At 54.8% G+C, this 23,875-nt stretch overlaps 2 protein-coding genes across 7 annotated transcripts in view; one reads left to right on the forward strand and one right to left on the reverse strand.

Moving 5' to 3' along the window:
• LOC140404674 (amine oxidase [flavin-containing] B-like) overlaps positions 1-16,708 on the forward strand; it is a 115,423-nt gene extending 98,715 nt beyond the window's left edge. For 4 of the 5 annotated variants that reach the window (XM_072493327.1, XM_072493329.1, XM_072493331.1 and 1 more), the window contains 2 exons: positions 4,371-4,468; positions 7,825-16,708. In XM_072493327.1, coding sequence (XP_072349428.1) covers positions 4,371-4,468; positions 7,825-8,239 — 513 coding nt within the window. In that variant the 3' untranslated portion in view covers positions 8,240-16,708. Of the gene's footprint in view, positions 1-4,370; positions 4,469-6,911; positions 7,024-7,824 lie in introns of all 5 variants that reach the window. The other variant, XM_072493328.1, reaches the window with a different exon arrangement.
• Positions 16,709-19,462: 2,754 nt separating this feature from the next.
• Positions 19,463-23,875, reverse strand: part of LOC140404675 (uncharacterized) — a 54,080-nt gene continuing 49,667 nt past the window's right edge. For both annotated transcript variants that reach the window (XM_072493333.1, XM_072493332.1), the window contains one exon: positions 19,463-22,692. In XM_072493333.1, the coding sequence (XP_072349434.1) occupies positions 22,628-22,692 (65 nt within the window). In that variant the 3' untranslated portion in view covers positions 19,463-22,627. The remainder of the gene's footprint in view (positions 22,693-23,875) is intronic.

The following is a 23,875-nucleotide window of genomic DNA, read 5'->3' on the forward strand; positions in this document are numbered from 1 at the left end:
GGGTGGAGACGGAGAGGGTGCAGACGGAGAGGGTGCAGACGGACAGGGTGGAGATGGAGAGTGTGGAGATGGAGAGGGTGCAGACGGAGAGGGTGCAGACGGAGAGGGTGCAGACGGAGAGGGTGGAGACGGAGCGGGTGCAGACAGAGAGGGTGCAGACGGAGAGGGTGCAGACGGAGAGGGTGGAGACGGAGAGGGTGCAGACGGAGCGGGTGCAGACGGAGAGGGTGCAGACGGAGCGGGTGGAGACGGAGAGGGTGCAGACGGAGAGGGTGCAGACGGAGAGGGTGCAGACGGAGAGGGTGGAGACGGAGAGGGTGCAGACGGAGCGGGTGGAGATGGAGAGGGTGCAGACGGAGAGGGTGGAGACGGAGAGGGTGGAGACGGAGAGGGTGCAGACGGAGAGGATGCAGACGGAGCGGGTGGAGACGGAGAGGGTGCAGACGGAGAGGGTGGAGACGGAGAGGGTGCAGACAGAGAGGATGCAGACGGAGAGGGTGGAGATGGAGAGGTGGAGACGGAGAGGGTGCAGACAGAGAGGATGCAGACGGAGAGGGTGGAGACGGAGAGGGTGGAGACGGAGAGGGTGCAGACGGAGAGGGTGCAGACGGAGAGGGTGGAGACGGAGAGGGTGCAGACGGACAGGGTGCAGACGGAGAGGGTGCAGACGGAGAGGGTGCAGACGGAGAGGGTGCAGATGGAGAGGGTGCAGACGGAGAGGGTGCAGACAGAGAGGGTGGAGACGGAGAGGGTGGAGACGGAGAGGGTGGAGACGGAGAGGGTGGAGACGGAGAGGGTGCAGACGGAGAGGGTGGAGACGGAGAGGGTGCAGACGGACAGGGTGCAGACGGACAGGGTGCAGACGGAGAGGGTGGAGACGGAGAGGGTGGAGATGGAGAGGTGGAGGCGGAGAGGGTGCAGACAGAGAGGATGCAGACGGAGAGGGTGGAGACGGAGAGGGTGGAGATGGACAGGGTGGAGACGGAGAGGGTGGAGATGGAGAGGTGGAGGCGGAGAGGGTGCAGACAGAGAGGATGCAGACGGAGAGGGTGGAGACGGAGAGGGTGGAGACGGAGAGGGTGCAGACGGAGAGGGTGGAGACGGAGAGGGTGGAGACGGAGAGGGTGCAGACGGACAGGGTGCAGACGGACAGGGTGCAGACGGAGAGGGTGGAGACGGAGAGGGTGCAGACGGAGAGGGTGCAGACGGACAGGGTGGAGATGGAGAGTGTGGAGATGGAGAGGGTGCAGACGGAGAGGGTGCAGACGGAGAGGGTGCAGACGGAGAGGGTGGAGACGGAGCGGGTGCAGACAGAGAGGGTGCAGACGGAGAGGGTGCAGACGGAGAGGGTGGAGACGGAGAGGGTGCAGACGGAGCGGGTGCAGACGGAGAGGGTGCAGACGGAGCGGGTGGAGACGGAGAGGGTGCAGACGGAGAGGGTGCAGACGGAGAGGGTGCAGACGGAGAGGGTGGAGACGGAGAGGGTGCAGACGGAGCGGGTGGAGATGGAGAGGGTGCAGACGGAGAGGGTGGAGACGGAGAGGGTGGAGACGGAGAGGGTGAAGACGGAGAGGATGCAGACGGAGCGGGTGGAGACGGAGAGGGTGCAGACGGAGAGGGTGCAGACGGAGAGGGTGCAGACGGAGCGGGTGGAGACGGAGAGGGTGGAGACGGAGAGGGTGCAGACGGAGAGGGTGCAGACGGAGAGGGTGGAGACGGAGAGGGTGCAGACGGAGCGGGTGGAGACGGAGAGGGTGCAGACGGAGAGGGTGGAGACGGAGAGGGTGCAGACGGAGAGGGTGCAGACGGACAGGGTGGAGATGGAGAGTGTGGAGATGGAGAGGGTGCAGACGGAGAGTGTGCAGACGGAGAGGGTGCAGACGGAGAGGGTGGAGACGGAGAGGGTGCAGACGGAGAGGGTGCAGACGGAGAGGGTGGTGACGGAGAGGGTGGAGACGGAGAGGGTGGAGACGGAGAGGGTGGAGACGGAGAGTGTGCAGACGGAGAGGGTGCAGACGGAGAGGGTGGAGACAGAGAGGGTGGAGACGGAGAGGGTGGAGACGGAGAGGGTGGAGACGGAGAGGGTGGAGACGGAGAGGGTGCAGACAGAGAGGGTGCAGACAGAGAGGGTGGAGACGGAGAGGGTGCAGACGGAGCGGGTGGAGACGGAGAGGGTGGAGACGGAGAGGGTGGAGACGGAGAGGGTGCAGACGGAGAGGATGCAGACGGAGCGGGTGGAGACGGAGAGGGTGCAGACGGAGAGGGTGCAGACGGAGAGGGTGCAGACGGAGCGGGTGGAGACGGAGAGGGTGGAGACGGAGAGGGTGCAGACGGAGAGGGTGCAGACGGAGAGGGTGGAGACAGAGAGGGTGGTGACGGAGAGGGTGGAGACGGAGAGGGTGCAGACGGAGAGGGTGCAGACGGAGCGGGTGGAGACAGAGAGGGTGCAGACGGAGAGGGTGCAGACGGAGAGGGTGCAGACGGAGAGGGTGGAGGTGGAGACGGAGAGGGTGCAGACGGAGAGGGTGGAGACGGAGCGGGTGGAGACGGAGAGGGTGCAGACGGAGAGGGTGGAGACGGAGAGGGTGGAGACGGAGCGGGTGGAGATGGAGAGGGTGCAGACGGAGAGGGTGCAGACGGAGAGGGTGCAGACGGAGAGGGTGGAGACGGAGAGGGTGGAGACGGAGAGGGTGCAGACGGACAGGGTGGAGACGGAGAGGGTGGAGACGGAGAGGTGGAGACGGAGCGGGTGGAGACGGAGAGGTGGAGACGGAGCGGGTGGAGACGGAGAGGGTGCAGACGGAGCGGGTGGAGACGGAGAGGGTGCAGACGGAGAGGGTGCAGACAGAGAGGGTGCAGACGGAGAGGGTGCAGACGGACAGGGTGCAGACGGAGAGGGTGCAGACGGAGAGGGTGGAGACGGAGAGGTGGAGACGGAGCGGGTGGAGACGGAGAGGGTGCAGATGGAGAGGGTGCAGACGGAGCGGGTGCAGACGGAGCGGGTGGAGACGGAGAGGGTGCAGACGGAGAGGGTGCAGACGGAGCGGGTGGAGACGGAGAGGGTGCAGACGGAGCGGGTGGAGACGGAGAGGGTGCAGACGGAGAGGGTGCAGACGGAGCGGGTGCAGACGGAGAGGGTGCAGACGGAGAGGGTGGAGACGGAGAGGGTGGAGACGGAGAGGGTGCAGATGGAGAGGGTGGAGACGGAGCGGGTGGAGACGGAGCGGGTGGAGACGGAGCGGGTGGAGACGGAGAGGGTGGAGACGGAGAGGGTGGAGACGGAGAGGGTGGAGACGGAGAGGGTGCAGACGGAGCGGGTGGAGACGGAGAGGATGGAGACGGAGCGGGTGGAGACGGAGCGGGTGCAGACGGAGAGGGTGGAGACGGTGCGGGTGCAGATGGAGACGGTGCAGACGGAGAGGGTGCAGACGGAGCGGGTGCAGACGGAGAGGGTGCAGACGGAGAGGGTGCAGACGGAGCGGGTGCAGACGGAGAGGGTGCAGACGGAGCGGGTGGAGACGGAGAGGGTGGAGACGGAGAGGGTGGAGACGGAGAGGGTGGAGACGGCGAGGGTGCAGACGGCGAGGGTGGAGACGGAGAGGGTGGAGACGGAGACGGTGGAGACGGAGAGGGTGCAGACGGAGAGGGTGCAGACGGAGAGGGTGGAGACGGAGAGGGTGGAGACGGAGAGGGTGCAGACGGAGAGTGTGCAGACGGAGAGGGTGGAGACGGAGAGGGTGGAGACGGAGAGGGTGGAGACGGAGAGGGTGGAGACGGAGAGGGTGCAGACGGAGAGGGTGGAGACGGAGAGGGTGGAGACGGAGAGGGTGGAGACGGAGAGGGTGGAGACGGAGAGGGTGGAGACGGAGAGGGTGCAGACGGAGAGGGTGCAGACGGAGAGAGTGGTGACGGAGAGTGTGGAGACGGAGAGGGTGCAGACGGAGAGGGTGCAGACGGAGCGGGTGGAGACGGAGCGGGTGCAGACGGAGAGGGTGCAGACGGAGCGGGTGGAGACGGAGCGGGTGGAGACGGAGAGGGTGCAGACGGAGAGGGTGCAGACGGAGCGGGTGGAGACGGAGAGGGTGCAGACGGAGCGGGTGCAGACGGAGAGGGTGCAGACGGAGCGGGTGGAGACGGAGAGGGTGCAGACAGAGAGGGTGCAGACGGAGAGGGTGGTGATGAAGAGGGGAAGATGAAGAGGGGGTGGAGGGGGTGATGGAGTGGAGGAAATGTAGAGGGAGATGGAGCAAGGGAAATTGGATGCATCAATACAATCTATTCACTTTTGTTGCAGTGATTTGGAGCTGCCTGATGGATGACTCCATAACAAATTAATCCTAATTCACCTTAATCTCTTCTGTTTCATTCAGCCTAAAGACTATATTGAGAAGAACTGGATGGAGGACACTTACTCAGGGGGATGTTATGCAAGTACTTTCGGTCCAGGAGTCCTCACATCCTTCGGAGAGTAAGTTCAGCAAAGACAAGACCCAATATCCTCAATTCCCAACTGATTCATCCCTAAAATATACCCTTCCTCGCATATATCTGACTGGGTAGCACTCACTGAACAATCCTGAGTGCACTAATAGCACTAACAACCAATTTAAGATAATTAGTCAAGTTCAAAACGTGGCTCATTTATACATGCTCAAGTGACGTACCCTCATACGCAGGAAGCCACTGTCTGCAAACAAAAGGAATAAGGCCAAGCCTTGTAATTTTTTTAAGTTGTGGTGGCGGCGTAGTGGTACTATCACTGCACGAGTAATCCGGAGACCCAGGCTAATGCTCAGGGGGCCTGGGTTCGAATCCCATCGTGGCAGGCGATGGAATTTGAATTGAATGCCAAAAAAAAAAATCTGGTATTAGAAGTCTAAAGATGACCATGAAGCCTTTGCTGATTGGTGTTAAAAAAAACATCTGGTTCACTAATGCCCTTCAGGGAGGGAAATGTGTCGTCCTTACCGGGTCTGGCCTATATGTGACTCCAGACGCACTGCAACGAGCTTGACTGTTTAAATGCCCGCTCAAGAGAAATTAGGGATGCAGGCGGGAAGGCGGGGCTGTTCTGGGGGGTCGCGAGCCTGCCAAAGGGGGGGCACTATTTTGCAGGCCTGGTCCGCGCGCGGCTGGCCCCACGTTGTACAGCTCGGCCACTGCAGGCCGGGTGCTCTGCGCTGCCGCCCTGCTGGGCCCCCAGCCAAACTCCCAGAAGAGATCCCTTGGCCAATATTTTCGAAGAGCAACCCCGGTGCCGTGGGCCGATTGACATCGCCGCAGCGTGTTACTTGGCCAGTGTCGCTCGCGTCCACTGGGGTCTCGCTGTTTCCAAATCAACCAGCCTATCGCGCAGAGCTCACTTCAAAATTGGCTTTGCTCGGCCGCGTCCACCACAGGCATTTCGCCAAATTACTTTACCCTCTTCGTTGGGAATCAAGTTAATCCCATCCTCACCCCAGGGTAAACTCTTCCCACCTCTCAAACAGGTGGGGTGCAGCGTCTATGTGTCTGTCTGTGTCTGTGTGTGTGTATGTCTGTGTGTGTCTCTGTGTGCGCGTGTGTCTGTGTGTGTGTATGTCTGTGTGTGTCTCTGTGTGCGCGTGTGTCTGTGTGAGTGTATGTCTGTGTTCCTATGTGTGTGTGTCTGTGTGTGTCTGTGTATGTATATGTGTCTATGTGTGTGTATCCGTGTGTGTCTGTCTGTGTGTGTCTATGTCTGTGAGTGTGTCTGTGTATGTGTGTGTGTCTATGTGTGTGTGTATCCGTGTGTCTATCTGTGTGTCTGTGTGTGTCTATGTCTCTGTGTGTGTATGTCTGTGTGTGTCTATGTCTGTGAGTGTGTCTGTGTATGTGTGTGTGTCTATGTGTGTGTGTATCCGTGTGTGTCTATCTGTGTGTCTGTGTGTGTCTATGTCTGTGTGTGTGTCTGTGTATGCGTGTGTGTCTATGTGTGTGTGTTTATCTGTGTGTGCCTATCTGTGTGTCTGCGTGTCTGTGTGTGTGTGTCTGTACATGTGCCTGTGTCTGTGCGTGTCTACTTTGTGTGTCTATGTGTGTGTCTGTGCGTGTGTGTCTATGTGTGTGTCTACTGTGTCTGTGTGTGGATATGTGTATCTATGGTGTGTGTGTCTATGTGTGTGTGTATCCGTGTGTGTCTATCTGTGTGCCTGTGTGTGTCTATGTCTGTGTATGTGTGTGTGTGTATCTGTGTGTGCCTGTGTGTCTGCATGTCTCTGTGTGTGTCTGTGTGCGTGTGTGTCTGTGCGGGCATTTGTCTGTGTATATCTGTGTGGGTGCGCACCTGTGAGTGTGTCTGTGTGGGCATGTGTCTGTGTGTATATCCGTTTAAGTGTGGGTGGGTGTGTGGGTGGATGTGCGTCTGTTGGGGTGTGTGTCTATGTGGGCGTGTGTGTGTGTGAGTATGGGTGGGACTGGGTGTGTGTCTGTACTGTAGCACAGTGGTTAGCACTGCTGCCTCGCAACTCCAGGGTCCCAGGTTCGGTTCCCCGCTGGGTCACTGTCTGTGCGGAGTCTGCACGTTCTCCCCGTGTGTGCGTGGGTTTCCTCCAGGTGCTCCGGTTTCCTCCCACAGTCCAAAGATGGGCAGGTTAGGTGGATTGGCCGCGCTAAATTGCCCCTTAGAGTCCAAAAAGGGGTTATTGGGTTAGGGGGATAGTGAGGGCTTAAGTGGGTTGGTGCAAAACCGAATGGCCTCCTTCTGCACTGTATGTTCTATGTTCTAATAGAAACTTCCACCTTCCCCCATCCCTCTATTGGACGAGCTGGTGTGAGGCTCAGCGTTGTCAGCCGAACCAGAGCTGGGCAGACTCACAGCGGTCAGTTTGTTGAATCGTGTTCCTGTGTTTCTGCAGCTTGACTCACACCCACTTCTGTCGCTCACTCTCCAGGGCCCTGCGCCAACCTGTTGGCAGAATCCATTTCGCTGGCACGGAACTAGCCAGTGAGTGGGCTGGGTACATGGACGGTGCGGTGCAGGCGGGTGAGAGGGCAGCTCACGAGGTGAGTGGGACCTCCAGAGGTGAAGGGGTCGTGGGGGGGCGGGGGGGGGGGCGGGGGGGACGGTGGGGGGGGGGGAGGGGGGCTGCAAATTGGGAAGGCGGATGACTGTCCAATCGCTGATGGTTTGAGATGGCGAGCGGCTGTCCAATCCCTGGTGGGATAGACATGAAGTGTGACCATCGGGGACCTCACTCAGTCTCATATTTAATAGGAGGCCGGAGCAACGCCTGAGTGCCACTCCCCACTCTTCTCCGCCCCCCCCCCCCCCCCCACCCCCCCCCCCCCCCCCCCCCCACCCCCCCAGCCTTGCACAGTCTTCCTTTTTGGATTGCCAACCCTATCAAGATCAAGAGGTCCTGAGGTAAATTGTGGGGCTCTAATGCTGCCTGAGTGCATTGGAAAACTGGGCATCAATTGACAATTGAACTTGACGCATCCGCAAACATCGAGGGCGACGGTTGCGTAGTGGTAATGTCACTGAACTAACAATCCAGAGGGCTCCGGCTAAAGCTCCGGGGGGGGGAGGGGAGGGGGGGGTGGGGGGACGCGGGTTCAAATCCCACCATGGCGTCTGGTGGAACTTAAATTTATTTACAAATCTGGAATTGAAAAATAGTCTCGACGACGACCGTGACATCATCGATTGTCGCAAAAGGCCATCGGATTCACTAATGTCCTCCAGGGAAGGAAATCTGCCGTCCTTACCCCGGTCTGGCCTACATGTGACTCCAGACCCACAGGCCTGCCTTGAAGTGGCACTCGTGCGATGCTCTCTCAGCGATGTCTTTCTTTTCTTCACAGGTATTGCACAGACTTGGGAACACTCACCCGAATGAGCAAGAGCTGCCATCGCCCACCGTCGCCCCATCCACGTCGTCAGACAGTCCCTGGCTTCCAGGCGTGTTGCCCTCCGTCGACGCCCTCCTGGGGTTTGGCGGGATCGCCCTGGCCGCTGGCCTGGCCTGGTTTTTCCAGTCAAAGCTTTGAAGAGGAGTTCATTGAGGACCCCGGGCTGCCTCGTTCCCCACGGGCCCTGCCGAGCATTTCCGGAACCTTCCGTTCTTACTTCAGAGGTGATTGTCGCTACCGGGTGTGCGGGGAGGGGAGGCGGAAGTTTCCGGAACATATCGGCAGGGGAGTAATCCTGTTGGAAACGGAAGACTTTCAGCAATCTCTGATCAGATCTCACGTCAATCGAAAGTTCCTTTATTTCTAAATCGTTCATTTGGATTAACTTGGACTAAATTATCTAATTTTGGACAAGCATTAAAAGAAATGGATTTAATTTTCCAATCGGTTTGGTCACAGATGTTTGGTCAGTTTTAAGGCAGTGTTGACTAAGCCAAGGCCATTCTTCCCATCGAGGCTGGGCAATCAGCCGATCTTTTGCAATCTGCCCAATCATGAACTCAACATTCCGACCCATTGCGCCTCCTGGGTTCCTGTTCCGAGACGGCGCTGAGGGCATGTGCCGCGCTGTCGGCGATCGGTGAGACGTTAACCGGAGGCCCCGCCCGCCCGCCCACCCTCTCGGGTGGGTGTAACAGATCCCACAGCCAACACTGGGACCGAGGAGCCAATGAAAGCCCCTCCGCCAATGTCCCAGAAACAGATTCTGCTCATTCCCACCTCGCTGATTGTGGGATCATGCTGTGGGAAATCGGCAGCTGCACTTCCAGACATCCAACAGGGACGGAGCGTCAAAAGGCATTTCGTCGGCTGTGAAAACTGTGAGACAAAAAGGGCGCTATATAAATGCAAGTCTTCTCAAAACTTACCCGTCTTGGCCAATACGTGTCCAGAAACGAAATCTCGCAGCTGACTGGCTCTTCTCGCAGGAGAACGAAAGAGGGTTTTTTAAAATTCACACACAACTTGTGTCCATATTTTCTACCCTGCCCCCTGGTCCCCGCGCTGTCTATTCCCTGAAAGAAGGTGATTCTCAGAGTCACAGTTATCCAACTTGACACCTTCCAAAGCGGCAGCTTTACTCTGTATCTAACCCCGTGCTGTATCTGTCCTGGGAGTGTTTGATGGGGACAGTGTAGAGGGAGCTTTACTCTGTATCTATCCCCGTGCTGTATCTGTCCTGGGAGTGTTTGATGGGGACAGGGTAGAGGGATCTTTACTCTGTATCTAACCCCCTGCTGTATCTGCCCTGGGAGTGTTTGATGGGGACAGTGTAGAGGGACCTTTACTCTGTATCTAACCCCCTGCTGTATCTGTCCTGGGAGTGTTTGATGGGGACAGTGTATAGGGATCTTTACTCTGCATCTAACCCCCTGCTGTATCTGTCCTGGGAGTGTTTGATGGGGACAGTGTAGAGGGATCTTTACTCTGTATCTAACCCCGTGCTGTACCTGCCCTGGGAGTGTTTGATAGGGACAGTGTAGAGGGAGCTTTACTCAGTATCTAACCCTGTGCTGTACCTGTCCTGGGAGTGTTTGATGGGGACAGTGTGGAGGGAGCTTTACTCTGTATCTAACCCCGTGCTGTACCTGTCCTGGGAGTGTTTGATGGGGACAGTGTAGAGGGAGCTTTACTCTGTATCTAACCCCGTGCTGTACCTGTTTGGGAGTGTTTGATGGGGACAGTGTAGAGGGAGCTTTACTCTGTATCTAACCCCGTGCTATACCTGTCCTGGGAGTGTTTGATGGGGATAGTGTAGAGGGAGCTTTACTCTGTATCTAAACCCGTGCTGTACCTGTCCTGGGAGTGTTTGATGGGGACAGTGTAGAGGGAGCTTTACTCTGTATCTAACCCCGTGCTGTACCTGTCCTGGGAGTGTTTGATGGGGACAGTGTAGAGGAAGCTTTACTCTGTATCTAACCCCGTGCTATACCTGTCCTGGGAGTGTTTGATGGGGATAGTGTAGAGGGAGCTTTACTCTGTATCTAACCCCGTGCTGTATCTGTCCTGGGAGTGTTTGATGGGGATAGTGTAGAGGGAGCTTTACTCTGTATCTAACCCCGTGCTGTACCTGTCCTGGGAGTGTTTGATGGGGACAGTGTAGAGCGAGCTTTACTCTGTGTCTAACCCGGTGCTGTACCTATCCTGGGAGTGTTTGATGGGGACAGTGTAGAGAGAGCTTTACTCTGTATCTAACCCCGTGCTGTACCTATCCTGGGAGTGTTTGATGGGGACAGTGTAGAGGGAGCTTTACTCTGTATCTAACCCCGTGCTGTACCTATCCTCGGAGTGTTTGATGGGGACAGTGTAGAGGGAGCTTTATTCTGTATCTACCCCCGTGCTGTACCTGCCCTGGGAGTGTCTGATGGGGACAGTGTAGAGGGAGCTTGACTCTGTATCTACCCCTGTGCTGTCCCTGTCCAGGGAGTGTCTGATGGGGACAGTGTAGAGGGAGCTTTACTCTGTATCTAACCCCGTGCTGTACCTGTCCTCGGAGTGTTTGATGGGGACAGTGTAGAGGGAGCTTTACTCTGTATCTAACCCCGTGTTGTACCTGTCCTGGGAGTGTTTGATGGGGACAGTGTAGAGGGAGCTTTACTCTGTATCTACCCCCGTGCTGTCCCTGTCCTGGGAGTGTCTGATGGGGACAGTGTAGAGGGAGCTTTACTCTGTATCTAACCCCGTGCTGTACCTGTCCTGGGAGTGTTTGATAGGGACAGTGTAGAGGGAGCTTTACTCAGTATCTAACCCTGTGCTGTACCTGTCCTGGGAGTGTTTGATGGGGACAGTGTAGAGGGAGCTTTACTCTGTATCTAACCCCGTGCTGTACCTGTCCTGGGAGTGTTTGATGGGGACAGTGTAGAGGGATCTTTACTCTGTATCTAACCCCGTGCTGTACCTGCCCTGGGAGTGTTTGATAGGGACAGTGTAGAGGGAGCTTTACTCAGTATCTAACCCTGTGCTGTACCTGTCCTGGGAGTGTTTGATGGGGACAGTGTGGAGGGAGCTTTACTCTGTATCTAACCCCGTGCTGTACCTGTCCTGGGAGTGTTTGATGGGGACAGTGTAGAGGGAGCTTTACTCTGTATCTAACCCCGTGCTGTACCTGTTTGGGAGTGTTTGATGGGGACAGTGTAGAGGGAGCTTTACTCTGTATCTAACCCCGTGCTATACCTGTCCTGGGAGTGTTTGATGGGGATAGTGTAGAGGGAGCTTTACTCTGTATCTAAACCCGTGCTGTACCTGTCCTGGGAGTGTTTGATGGGGACAGTGTAGAGGGAGCTTTACTCTGTATCTAACCCCGTGCTGTACCTGTCCTGGGAGTGTTTGATGGGGACAGTGTAGAGGAAGCTTTACTCTGTATCTAACCCCGTGCTATACCTGTCCTGGGAGTGTTTGATGGGGATAGTGTAGAGGGAGCTTTACTCTGTATCTAACCCCGTGCTGTATCTGTCCTGGGAGTGTTTGATGGGGATAGTGTAGAGGGAGCTTTACTCTGTATCTAACCCCGTGCTGTACCTGTCCTGGGAGTGTTTGATGGGGACAGTGTAGAGCGAGCTTTACTCTGTGTCTAACCCGGTGCTGTACCTATCCTGGGAGTGTTTGATGGGGACAGTGTAGAGAGAGCTTTACTCTGTATCTAACCCCGTGCTGTACCTATCCTGGGAGTGTTTGATGGGGACAGTGTAGAGGGAGCTTTACTCTGTATCTAACCCCGTGCTGTACCTATCCTCGGAGTGTTTGATGGGGACAGTGTAGAGGGAGCTTTATTCTGTATCTACCCCCGTGCTGTACCTGCCCTGGGAGTGTCTGATGGGGACAGTGTAGAGGGAGCTTGACTCTGTATCTACCCCTGTGCTGTCCCTGTCCAGGGAGTGTCTGATGGGGACAGTGTAGAGGGAGCTTTACTCTGTATCTAACCCCGTGCTGTACCTGTCCTCGGAGTGTTTGATGGGGACAGTGTAGAGGGAGCTTTACTCTGTATCTAACCCCGTGTTGTACCTGTCCTGGGAGTGTTTGATGGGGACAGTGTAGAGGGAGCTTTACTCTGTATCTACCCCCGTGCTGTCCCTGTCCTGGGAGTGTCTGATGGGGACAGTGTAGAGGGAGCTTTACTCTGTATCTAACCCCGTGCTGTACCTGTCCTGGGAGTGTTTGATAGGGACAGTGTAGAGGGAGCTTTACTCAGTATCTAACCCTGTGCTGTACCTGTCCTGGGAGTGTTTGATGGGGACAGTGTAGAGGGAGCTTTACTCTGTATCTAACCCCGTGCTGTACCTGTCCTGGGAGTGTTTGATGGGGACAGTGTAGAGGGAGCTTTACTCTGTATCTAACCCCGTGCTGTACCTGTTTGGGAGTGTTTGATGGGGACAGTGTAGAGGGAGCTTTACTCTGTATCTAACCCCGTGCTATACCTGTCCTGGGAGTGTTTGATGGGGATAGTGTAGAGGGAGCTTTACTCTGTATCTAACCCCGTGCTGTACCTGTCCTGGGAGTCTTTGATGGGGACAGTGTAGAGGGAGCTTTACTCTGTATCTAACCCCATGCTGTACCTGTCCTGGGAGTGTTTGATGGGGACAGTGTAGAGGGAGCTTTACTCTGTATCTAACCCCGTGCTATACCTGTCCTGGGAGTGTTTGATGGGGATAGTGTAGAGGGAGCTTTACTCTGTATCTAACCCCGTGCTGTACCTGTCCTGGGAGTGTTTGATGGGGATAGTGTAGAGGGAGCTTTACTCTGTATCTAACCCCGTGCTGTACCTGTCCTGGGAGTGTTTGATGGGGACAGTGTAGAGCGAGCTTTACTCTGTATCTAACCCCGTGCTGTACCTGTCCTGGGAGTGTTTGATGGGGACAGTGTAGAGGGAGCTTTACTCTGTATCTACCCCCGTGCTGTCCCTGTCCTGGGAGTGTCTGATGGGGACAGTGTAGAGGGAGCTTTACTCTGTATCTAACCCCGTACTGTACCTGTCCTCGGAGTGTTTGATGGGGACAGTGTAGAGGGAGCTTTACTCTGTATCTAACCGCGTGCTGTACCTGTCCTGGGAGTGTTTGATGGGGACAGTGTAGAGGGAGCTTTACTCTGTATCTACCTCCGTGCTGTCCCTGTCCTGGGAGTGTCTGATGGGGACAGTGTAGAGGGAGCTTTACTCTGTATCTAACCCCGTGCTATACCTGTCCTGGGAGTGTTTGATGGGGATAGTGTAGAGGGAGCTTTACTCTGTATCTAACCCCGTGCTGTACCTGTCCTGGGAGTCTTTGATGGGGACAGTGTAGAGGGAGCTTTACTCTGTATCTAACCCCGTGCTGTACCTGTCCTGGGAGTGTTTGATGGGGACAGTGTAGAGGGAGCTTTACTCTGTATCTAACCCCGTGCTATACCTGTCCTGGGAGTGTTTGATGGGGATAGTGTAGAGGGAGCTTTACTCTGTATCTAACCCCGTGCTGTACCTGTCCTGGGAGTGTTTGATGGGGATAGTGTAGAGGGAGCTTTACTCTGTATCTAACCCCGTGCTGTACCTGTCCTGGGAGTGTTTGATGGGGACAGTGTAGAGCGAGCTTTACTCTGTATCTAACCCCGTGCTGTACCTGTCCTGGGAGTGTTTGATGGGGACAGTGTAGAGGGAGCTTTACTCTGTATCTACCCCCGTGCTGTCCCTGTCCTGGGAGTGTCTGATGGGGACAGTGTAGAGGGAGCTTTACTCTGTATCTAACCCCGTGCTGTACCTGTCCTGGGAGTGTTTGATAGGGACAGTGTAGAGGGAGCTTTACTCAGTATCTAACCCTGTGCTGTACCTGTCCTGGGAGTGTTTGATGGGGACAGTGTAGAGGGAGCTTTACTCTGTATCTAACCCCGTGCTGTACCTGTCCTGGGAGTGTTTGATGGGGACAGTGTAGAGGGAGCTTTACTCTGTATCTAACCCCGTGCTGTACCTGTTTGGGAGTGTTTGATGGGGACAGTGTAGAGGGAGCTTTACTCTGTATCTAACCCCGTGCTATACCTGTCCTGGGAGTGTTTGATGGGGATAGTGTAGAGGGAGCTTTACTCTGTATCTAACCCCGTGCTGTACCTGTCCTGGGAGTCTTTGATGGGGACAGTGTAGAGGGAGCTTTACTCTGTATCTAACCCCGTGCTGTACCTGTCCTGGGAGTGTTTGATGGGGACAGTGTAGAGGGAGCTTTACTCTGTATCTAACCCCGTGCTATACCTGTCCTGGGAGTGTTTGATGGGGATAGTGTAGAGGGAGCTTTACTCTGTATCTAACCCCGTGCTGTACCTGTCCTGGGAGTGTTTGATGGGGATAGTGTAGAGGGAGCTTTACTCTGTATCTAACCCCGTGCTGTACCTGTCCTGGGAGTGTTTGATGGGGACAGTGTAGAGCGAGCTTTACTCTGTATCTAACCCCGTGCTGTACCTGTCCTGGGAGTGTTTGATGGGGACAGTGTAGAGGGAGCTTTACTCTGTATCTACCCCCGTGCTGTCCCTGTCCTGGGAGTGTCTGATGGGGACAGTGTAGAGGGAGCTTTACTCTGTATCTAACCCCGTACTGTACCTGTCCTCGGAGTGTTTGATGGGGACAGTGTAGAGGGAGCTTTACTCTGTATCTAACCGCGTGCTGTACCTGTCCTGGGAGTGTTTGATGGGGACAGTGTAGAGGGAGCTTTACTCTGTATCTACCTCCGTGCTGTCCCTGTCCTGGGAGTGTCTGATGGGGACAGTGTAGAGGGAGCTTTACTCTGTATCTAACCCCGTGCTGTACCTGTCCTCGGAGTGTTTGATGGGGACAGTGTAGAGGGAGCTTTACTCTGTATCTAACCCCGTGCTGTACCTGTCCTCGGAGTGTTTGATGGGGACAGTGTAGAGGGAGCTTTACTCTGTATCTAACCCCGTGCTGTACCTTTCCTGGGAGTGTTTGATGGGGACAGTGTAGAGGGAGCTTTACTCTGTATCTACCCCCGTGCTGTCCCTGTCCTGGGAGTGTCTGATGGGGACAGTGTAGAGCGAGCTTTACTCTGTATCTAACCCCGTGCTGTACCTGTCCTGGGAGTGTTTGATGGGGACAGTGTAGAGGGAGCTTTACTCTGTATCTACCCCCGTGCTGTCCCTGTCCTGGGAGTGTCTGATGGGGACAGTGTAGAGCGAGCTTTACTCTGTATCTAGCCCCGTGCTGTACCTGTCCTTGGAGTGTTTGATGGGGACAGTGTAGAGGGAGCTTTACTCTGTATCTAACCCCGTGCTGTACCTGTCCTGGGAGTGTTTGATGGGGACAGTGTAGAGCGAGCTTTACTCTGTATCTAACCCCGTGCTGTACCTGTCCTGGGAGTGTTTGATGGGGACAGTGTAGGGGGAGCTTTACTCTGTATCTAACCCCGTGCTGTACCTGTCCTCGGAGTGTTTGATGGGGACAGTGTAGAGGGAGCTTTACTCTGTATCTAACCCCGTGCTGTACCTGTCCTGGGAGTGTTTGACGGGGACAGTGTAGAGGGAGCTTTACTCTGTATCTCACCCCGTGCTGTACCTGTCCTGGGAGTATTTGATGGGGACAGTGTAGAGGGAGCTTTAATCTGTATCTAACCCTGTGCTGTACCTGTCCTGGGAGTGTTTGATGGGGACAGTGTAGAGGGAGCTTTACTCTGTATTTAACCCCGTGCTGTACCTGTCCTGGGAGTGTTTGATGGGGACAGTGTAGAGGGAGCTTTACTCTGTATCTAACCCCGTGCTGTACCTGTCCTGGGAGTGTTTGATGGGGACAGTGTAGAGGGAGCTTTACTCTGTATCTAACCCCGTGCTGTACCTGTCCTGGGAGTGTTTGACGGGGACAGTGTAGAGGGAGCTTTACTCTGTATCTAACCCCGTGCTATACCTGTCCTGGGAGTATTTGATGGGGACAGTGTAGAGGGAGCTTTACTCTGTATCTAACCCCGTGCTGTACCTGTCCTCAAATCCTCCCTCAACCTCCTGTCCTTCACCTTAAAATGATGCCCCCTCGTTATTGACCCTTGTCCACCCCCCTCATAATTTAATTACCTGATGTTTGTCAATGATGGTCCAAGTACATACAGAGAGGCAAAGCAGTATTTTGGGCACTTGCATTCTTATCATGAGAAACCAAGGTTAAAGGTCAGAGGGCGGGCAGGCGCATCTCCCCAGGTATAAGGTCAAGGTCAGCAGGGCAGTTCTTGTGTGATGGCACACAGCTTGTGTTTGTCAAGCTGACCGACAGAGAGAGGAAGGGGCGCCCCGAGGTTGTGGGGCCTTCCTGTTTTTTGATAGTTTTGCAGATTGCCAGGTTGAGGTAGGCAGACAAACGCACAGGGAGCGATTATCCGTTCTCCGACAATGGAAAGCCAAAGAAGGAAATGTTCCCCTGACCTCAGCACTTCCCAGTCATGTGAGGTCGTGGGCGCCTGTTCACCTGGAGGTCAGAATGAGGGTGCGCCCTGAACTAAATCACAGAGTGCACTCCCCACCCAACACCACTCTTCATGTATAGTTTGTTCGCATTTTGTACGCTGGTACCTTATGTAAGAAAGCAACTTTTATGGAAACAGTTATCATCAAATTCTTCGCTGCTACATCAACACTTGCCTGTTTATTCTTGAAGCAACAAAGTGCCTTTGTAACATTTATTTTATATTTCTGTCAAATTCTGCGTTCTCCCTCGGTGTACACGAACAGGCGCTGGAATGTGGCGACGAGGGGATTTTCACAGTAACTTCATTGCAGTGTTGATGTAAGCCGACTTGTGACACTAATAAAGATTATTGTTCCGAAATTTTTGTCGATGTATAATTCTCACTCGTTTACCGAGTTAATCTTTAGTTGTGCACTGCGAGGAACCAAAAATATAAACAATGGACGGGATTCTACGTCTTGCCAGAACCCTTTTTCGGCACGGCACGGCGTGGGATTCCCTCCGTCCCGGCCAATGGGGTTTCCCATTGTGGCCGGCCCATGCCGACTGGGAACGCGGAGCGGAGGATGGCGCCGACGGAGAATCCCGCCCAGTAAGTTCAGCAGAAAAATGGAATGAGGGTGTCGGAGGGCATTTTCTCAGTTGGAGCATTTGCGTGTGTCCTAACCCTCCTGCGGCTCGCGGAGACACCTTCATTGCCGTGGGGCTTGCGGCAGAGCCCCACCCAGCTGGGGACTCCAAGCCGCGCGTCGAAGCCGGCCCTAAAGGGCCCGGCCCGTTGGTTGTCCGAACGGGAACCGGGACGCGCGCATCGTTACTGCCAGGGACAGATTTATTGTTGATTATGATAAATCTTTATCCTTCCTCTCACCGGCTTCCGTGGCCGTTGAAGTGTGTGAAGTTATGAGGGGTTCAGATGGGGCGGATGGTGTCATAGTTCACTCAGGGAGACCGCGTTGCTGCGGCAACACGCCTGTCGTAGTCTGGGGCTGTGGATAGTGACGTCCGTGGCTCAAACTCTCTTTCCTTCACATGGCCAACGAGGATTCTCACCGACGGTCACAGGTTTTATGCTCAACCCGTTTGGCTACTGTATGAATGCACCTTCCTTGGCCATGGAGTGAGGGGAGGTAGTAGCGCAGAGGTATTGTCACCAGAGACGCAGAGCACTGCTCTGGGGACCTGGGTTCAAATCTCGCCACGGCATGGGGCGAAATTTGAATTTAACAGCATAAATTCTGGATTTGAGCAGTCTAATGAAACATGTCCTTTAGGGAAGGAAATCTGCCGTCCTTACCTGGTCTGGCCTACATGTGACTCCAGACTCTTAAATATCCCTCTGAAGTGGCCAAGTCAGCCATTCAGTTGAAGGAATCGGGGATGAGAAGCGGCCACATCGCAAGGCAGTCCGGGAGCCGGTCTCGATCCCAGATTCTGGCTCAGGATGGGAATGCTACCCACTGTACCACCAGACCTCCGCTGGAAGGGGGCACGATTGCCATTGGTTCAGGGGTCCTTCGCCAGGATTCGAGGGTCAACATTTACAGCCGGAGGGGTCGGTGTGGAGCTCACTGCCTGAATAAGTGGTGAAGGCAGAACTGTCAATAAATTCCCAACAGCAATTGGATGGGCAGCTGATGGCTCGGGACCAGCGATGGGCTGAATGGCACACTGTAAATCTCCATGAGAGATGAACTGATCTCCACAAGCACCGGGAGTACATGGAAGCAAAACATTTCGGAAGAGGCAAGTGAGGAAAAACTCTCCGTGTCTATGGACATACAAAATGGCCGCTTTTCCATTGTCAAATTGGGTTAAATTCCTGGAAACCTTTTTACCCGCATGGCGGACAGTGGCTTCAGGAAAAAGGCCACAGTCATCTCCTCAAGGGGTAACTGGGAACGAGGGAGTCTTTGCCACATCCTCGAGGGTGAATGATGAAAAAATGAAGAGACATCGCCACATTCGAGGCAATCTCGGCCTTGAGTGTAAAAACGGGGCAAGTCATGCTACAGCTGTGTAGAACCTTAGTTAGGCCACGCTTGGAATAGTGTTCAATTCTGGTCGCCGCTCTTTCAGAAGGGTGTGGAGGCTCTGAAGAGGGTGTTGTGTTGGGTGCTCTGCTACACAGACGAACCAACACGGTTGCGGATGGTACAACTCAGTTTTATTACTAACAATAACAACATCTGTAAACTGGTTACTGTGGTTCGTTCATTACCCTCTAACCTGTGGACCTAGCCCTAACACTATCTTGGAGAAGCACTCAGCACATGGTGTATGTCTGAGTGGCGCGCTGTGAGCTCTGTGCCCTGAGCTGTCTCCTGCTGGAATGAGCGGGAAACGTCGTGTTCCCCGTTTTATAGTGTGTATGCTCTTGCCTGTGATTGGCTGTGGTGTTGTGTGTGTATTGATTGGTCCGTTGATCTGTCCATCAGTGTGTATGTATGATTGCATCATGATGTTTATCTGAATATCATGACAGAGGGTACAGAAGAGATTTACCAGGATGTTCCCTGGTATGGAGGGCATTAGCTATGAGGAGAGGTTGGATAAACTCGATTTGTTCTCACTGGAACGACGGAGGTTGAGGGGCGACCCTGATAGAAGTTTACAAAATTATGAGGGGCATAGACAGAGTGGATAGTCAGAAGATTTTTCCCGGGGTGGAAGAGTCTATTACTAGGGGACATAGTTTTAAGGGGCGAGGGGCAAGGTTTAGAGGAGATGTGCGAGGGAAGATTTTTACACAGAGGGTAGTGGGTGCCTGGAACTCGCTGCCGGAGGAGGTGGTGGAAGCAGGGACGATAGTGACGTCTTGAGAAATACATGAATAGGATGGGAATAGAGGGATACGGACCCAGGAAGTGTCGAAGGTTTGAGGTAAGACCATCAGCATGGTCAGGGCAGGCTTGGAGGGCCGAAGGGCCTGTTGCTGTGCTGTACTGTTCTTTGTTCTTTGTTCAAGGATGGAATCACCCAATCAGCTCGGTCGTGAAGGTCAAAGTGCCCTGGATGGGTAATGAAGGAACAAATCGTGGGGGCGGGGGGGGGGGGGGGGAAATGTTGCTATGTTGTATCTTTAGACCAAAAGAAATAGATCACTGATGTACGTGGGTTTAAAGCAAGATCAACGGGTTTATTGGATAGATCTTCATGTGCAAGGGTTGGCAGTAGGCTTGGGACAAAAGCTCGCGAAGCAGCCAATGGCGATGCACATGTCACATGACTCGATTCTTAAAGAGACACTGCACACAATTACAATGACCCACATATATAAATCCCTCCCCCTTTACTTCGAAGGCCCAACGCAACTACTATTTTAACATAGTCATCGACATCCAGACACAACTGCAGACATCGGATTATGACGAACGCCGTCAGAAAGGTAGATGATCGGGTGGGCGTCGGTTTCTCGCTGGTTTCCTGCGAACCTCAGGGACTTTGATAATCTCGACCATGGATGTATTTTCAGGATCTTCAATCGATGTCTCTCCCCCGGGAGGCGTCTTTTTCCAAAGCAAGGTGAATAATCGCTGATATTTCTGGTGCATTCTCGTCTTCTGTCGACAGACGCAGTCAGAAGGAACAGGGACGGTTACCTTCCGCGGTAGCCCGGGGCACGGGAACACTTGACGCCCATTGACGACAATTGATCTGCGTGGCGTCTCTGCACGGGGTTTGACATTGGCATCGTGGCGGGTATCGGACCAGCCTGAGCCAATGCCGGCAGAGGGACCCGTTTCTCACCAGTGGCGTAACTGACCGCCAACACTTGTTCTCCTTGTTGAAGCGACTGTCTCGTGTCACTTTCCCGTCCCAAGATGTACGACCCTACGATGTCTCGTCCGGCAAGAGGAGGCCAAAGGTCATCCTCACTTCCCTTTTCACCGGGAGCAAATAGGACGTTAAATGTGCGGGAGAACATTGTGCTGTTGCACGTGGCGTATTTGGATATGTTGCTGAAAACGTGTTCACACGGCGATGAAGGAAACCTTGGTCCTGGGAATCTTCCAGCGCACTTCAAGGACTGGACAAACCTTTGGGTTAAACCATTCGCGGACGGGTGGGGTCAGGCGCTGACTTTATATTTTGAGCTCTGCAAAGTGGGCCCCGACCTCCTGGACTCTGAACTGTGGCCTCTTCTCAGCCCAGGATCTGCTCCAGTTTTCTAAACTTCGCAACGATCTCGTGGAGTTTGTCCATGGTTTGTTCCACGGTTGGTGGCTTTATTAAGACCGCGTCAGGCCACTTGGAGTGTGCGTCTACGACGGCCATTAGCAGGTGCCCCCCCGAATGGATCAGCACCGTCAAAGTGCCGACATTGGCGAGGTATTTTAAACCTCTCCCACGGACGCAATGGGGAATGTGCACGTTCCTTATCTACGCACATGCCTGGCACAATCCTGCTTATTCCCTCTATCCGGGCTTCAATTCCCGCCCACCAAAGGTAGCTCTGTGCTGGTTCCTACATTCGGAATACACCTGGGAGTCCTTCGTGTAACTGTTCCAATCATTCTTCTCGCAGATGTGGAGGAACAATTGCCCTCGTCTCCCACAACAGACACCCGCCCTGTGCTGTTAATTCAAGTCTCCTGGAAATGTCCGATTCTAATTCCGGAAGATTTCCTTCGACCTGCCCCTTCAATACAATTCCCAGCAACCTTCCCCATTGCTTGAGAAAGGACGTACTGGCGCTGGAGGGTGTGCAGAGGAGATTCACTAGGTTAATCCCAGTTGGATTACGAGGAGAGGTTGAGTAGACTGGGACTGTACTCGTTGGAATTTAGAAGGATGAGGGGGGATCTTATAGAAACATATGAGATTATGAAGGGAATAGGTAGGATAGATGCGGGCAGGTTGTTTCCACTGGCGGGTGAAAACAGAACTAGGGGGCATAGCCTCAAAATAAGGGGAGGTAGATTTAGGACTGAGTTTAGGAGGAACTTCTTCACCCAAAGGGTTGTGAATCTATGGAATTCCTTGCCCAGTGAAGCAGTAGAGGCTCCTTCATTAAATGTTTTTGAGATAAAGATAGATAGTTTTTTGAAGAATAAAGGGATTAAGGGTTATGGTGTTCGGGCCGGAATGTGGAGCTGAGTCCACAAAAGATCAGCCATGATCTCATTGAATGGCGGAGCAGGCTCAAGGGGCCAGATGGCCGACTCCTGCTCCTAGTTCTTATGTTCTTATCACGGGATCATTCCTGGTCTGCCTTTCTACTTGATCTGCGCGCAATGAAAGATATTGGGTGGGGTTCTCTGTCTCGTACCACCCGTTTTCCCGTGCGGCGTGCCCCCCCCCCCCCCACACCTGGCAGCGGGATTCTCCGTCCCGCCAGCCAGCCAATGGGGTTTCCCATTGTGGGCGCGCCTGTGCCGTCGGGGAATCCGCGGGCGTGAGTGCCTGACGAAACGGACGATCCCGCGGAGGGAGAAGCCCACCCATCACCACGAATGGGTGATGCGATCTGACCAGCTGGTAAAGGCAGACGTGGCTGGTCTTTAAGACAGAGATAGTCAGGGGTTACGGGGAGAAGGCAGGAGGATGGGGATCAGAAAAATATCAGCCAGGATTGAAAGGCGGAGCAGACTCGATGGGCCGAGTGGCCTAATTCTGCTCCTGTGTCCGATGGTCCTCTGCACCCACATCCCGGGTTGGGACGAGGGAAAGTGCCAAAGCTCGCAAAGTCGCCACGAACGTCTCACACGTCACGTGACTCGGCTCTTAGAGAGACATCGCGCACAGCTGCAATATCGATCATAGAATTTACAGTGCAGAAGGAGGCCATTCGGCCCATCGAGTCTGCACTGGCGCTTGGAAAGAGCACCCTACCCAAGGTCAACACCTCCACCCTATCCCCATAACCCATTAACCCCACCCTACACTAAGGGCAATTTTGGACACTAAGGGCAATTTATCACGGCCAATCCACCTAACCTGCACATCTTTGGACTGTGGGAGGAAACCGGAGCACCCGGAGGAAACCCACGCAGACACGGGGAGAACGTGCTGACTCCGCACAGACAGTGACCCAAGCCGGAATCGAACCTGGGCCCCTGGAGCTGCGAAGCAATTGTGCTAACCACTATGTTACCATGCTGCCCCACATCCCACATATATAACTGCGCTAATGCCGGAAGGCCCTAGAATGTGTGGCGGGTTTGCGTGACCTTTCAACCCGGCGAAGGTGCTGGTCGGTGAATAAAATCTTTCCGCTCCATTATTAAGATGGCACAATTTCAACTACACTACAAGCAGATGCCCCCTGGGAGGGTATCAATTCAGGGCCACAGATTCTCCCTCCGTACCATCCTCACCGATAGCATCCTCGCGCTTCTGACCTGAAAGAAAAACACAAGGTTTTAAACGTTCTGTTTCCCTTCACTCCCTATCGTGACCCACAGAATATTCTTATCCACAGGGGGCCCCCGGGGAGTGTGTCAGTATTTACAGGGGGTCCCCGGGGAGTGTGTCAGTATTTACAGGGAGACCCCGGGGGAGAGTGTCAGTATTTACAGGGGGTCCCCGGGGAGTGTGTCAGTATTTACAGGGGGTCCCCGGGGAGTGTGTCAGTATTTACAGGGGGTCCCCCGGGGAGTGTGTCAGTATTTACAGGGGGTCCCCGGGGAGTGTGTCAGTATTTACAGGGGGTCCCCGGGGAGCGTGTCAGTATTTACAGGGGTCCCCGGGCAGTGTGTCAGTATTTACAGGGGGTCCCGGGGAGTGTGTCAGTATTTACAGGGGTCCCCGGGGAGTGTGTCAGTATTTACAGGGGTCCCCGGGGAACGTGTCAGTATTTACAGGGGGTTCCCGGGGAGTGTGTCAGTATTTACAGGGGGTCCCCGGGGAGTGTGTCAGTATTTACAGGGGGTCCCCGGGGAGTGTGTCAGTATTTACAGGGGGTCCCCGGGGAGTGTGTCAGTATTTACAGGGGGTCCCCGGGGAGTGTGTCAGTATTTACAGGGAGTCCCCGGGGGAGAGTGTCAGTATTTACAGGGGGTCCCCGGGGAGTGTGTCAGTATTTACAGGGGGTCCCCGGGGAGTGTGTCAGTATTTACAGGGGGTCCCCCGGGGAGTGTGTCAGTATTTACAGGGGGTCCCCGGGGAGTGTGTCAGTATTTACAGGGGGTCCCCGGGGAGCGTGTCAGTATTTACAGGGGTCCCCGGGGAGTGTGTCAGTATTTACAGGGGGTCCCGGGGAGTGTGTCAGTATTTACAGGGGTCCCCGGGGAGTGTGTCAGTATTTACAGGGGTCCCCGGGGAACGTGTCAGTATTTACAGGGGGTTCCCGGGGAGTGTGTCAGTATTTACAGGGGGTCCCCGGGGAGTGTGTCAGTATTTACAGGGGGTCCCCCGGGGAGTGTGTCAGTATTTACAGGGGGTCCCCGGGGAGTGTGTCAGTATTTACAGGGGGTCCCCGGGGAGCGTGTCAGTATTTACAGGGGTCCCCGGGGAGTGTGTCAGTATTTACAGGGGGTCCCGGGGAGTGTGTCAGTATTTACAGGGGTCCCCGGGGAGTGTGTC

The sequence above is a fragment of the Scyliorhinus torazame genome, chromosome 31 (genome assembly GCF_047496885.1).
Source record: "Scyliorhinus torazame isolate Kashiwa2021f chromosome 31, sScyTor2.1, whole genome shotgun sequence".
In the NCBI taxonomy this organism is placed as follows: domain Eukaryota; kingdom Metazoa; phylum Chordata; class Chondrichthyes; order Carcharhiniformes; family Scyliorhinidae; genus Scyliorhinus; species Scyliorhinus torazame.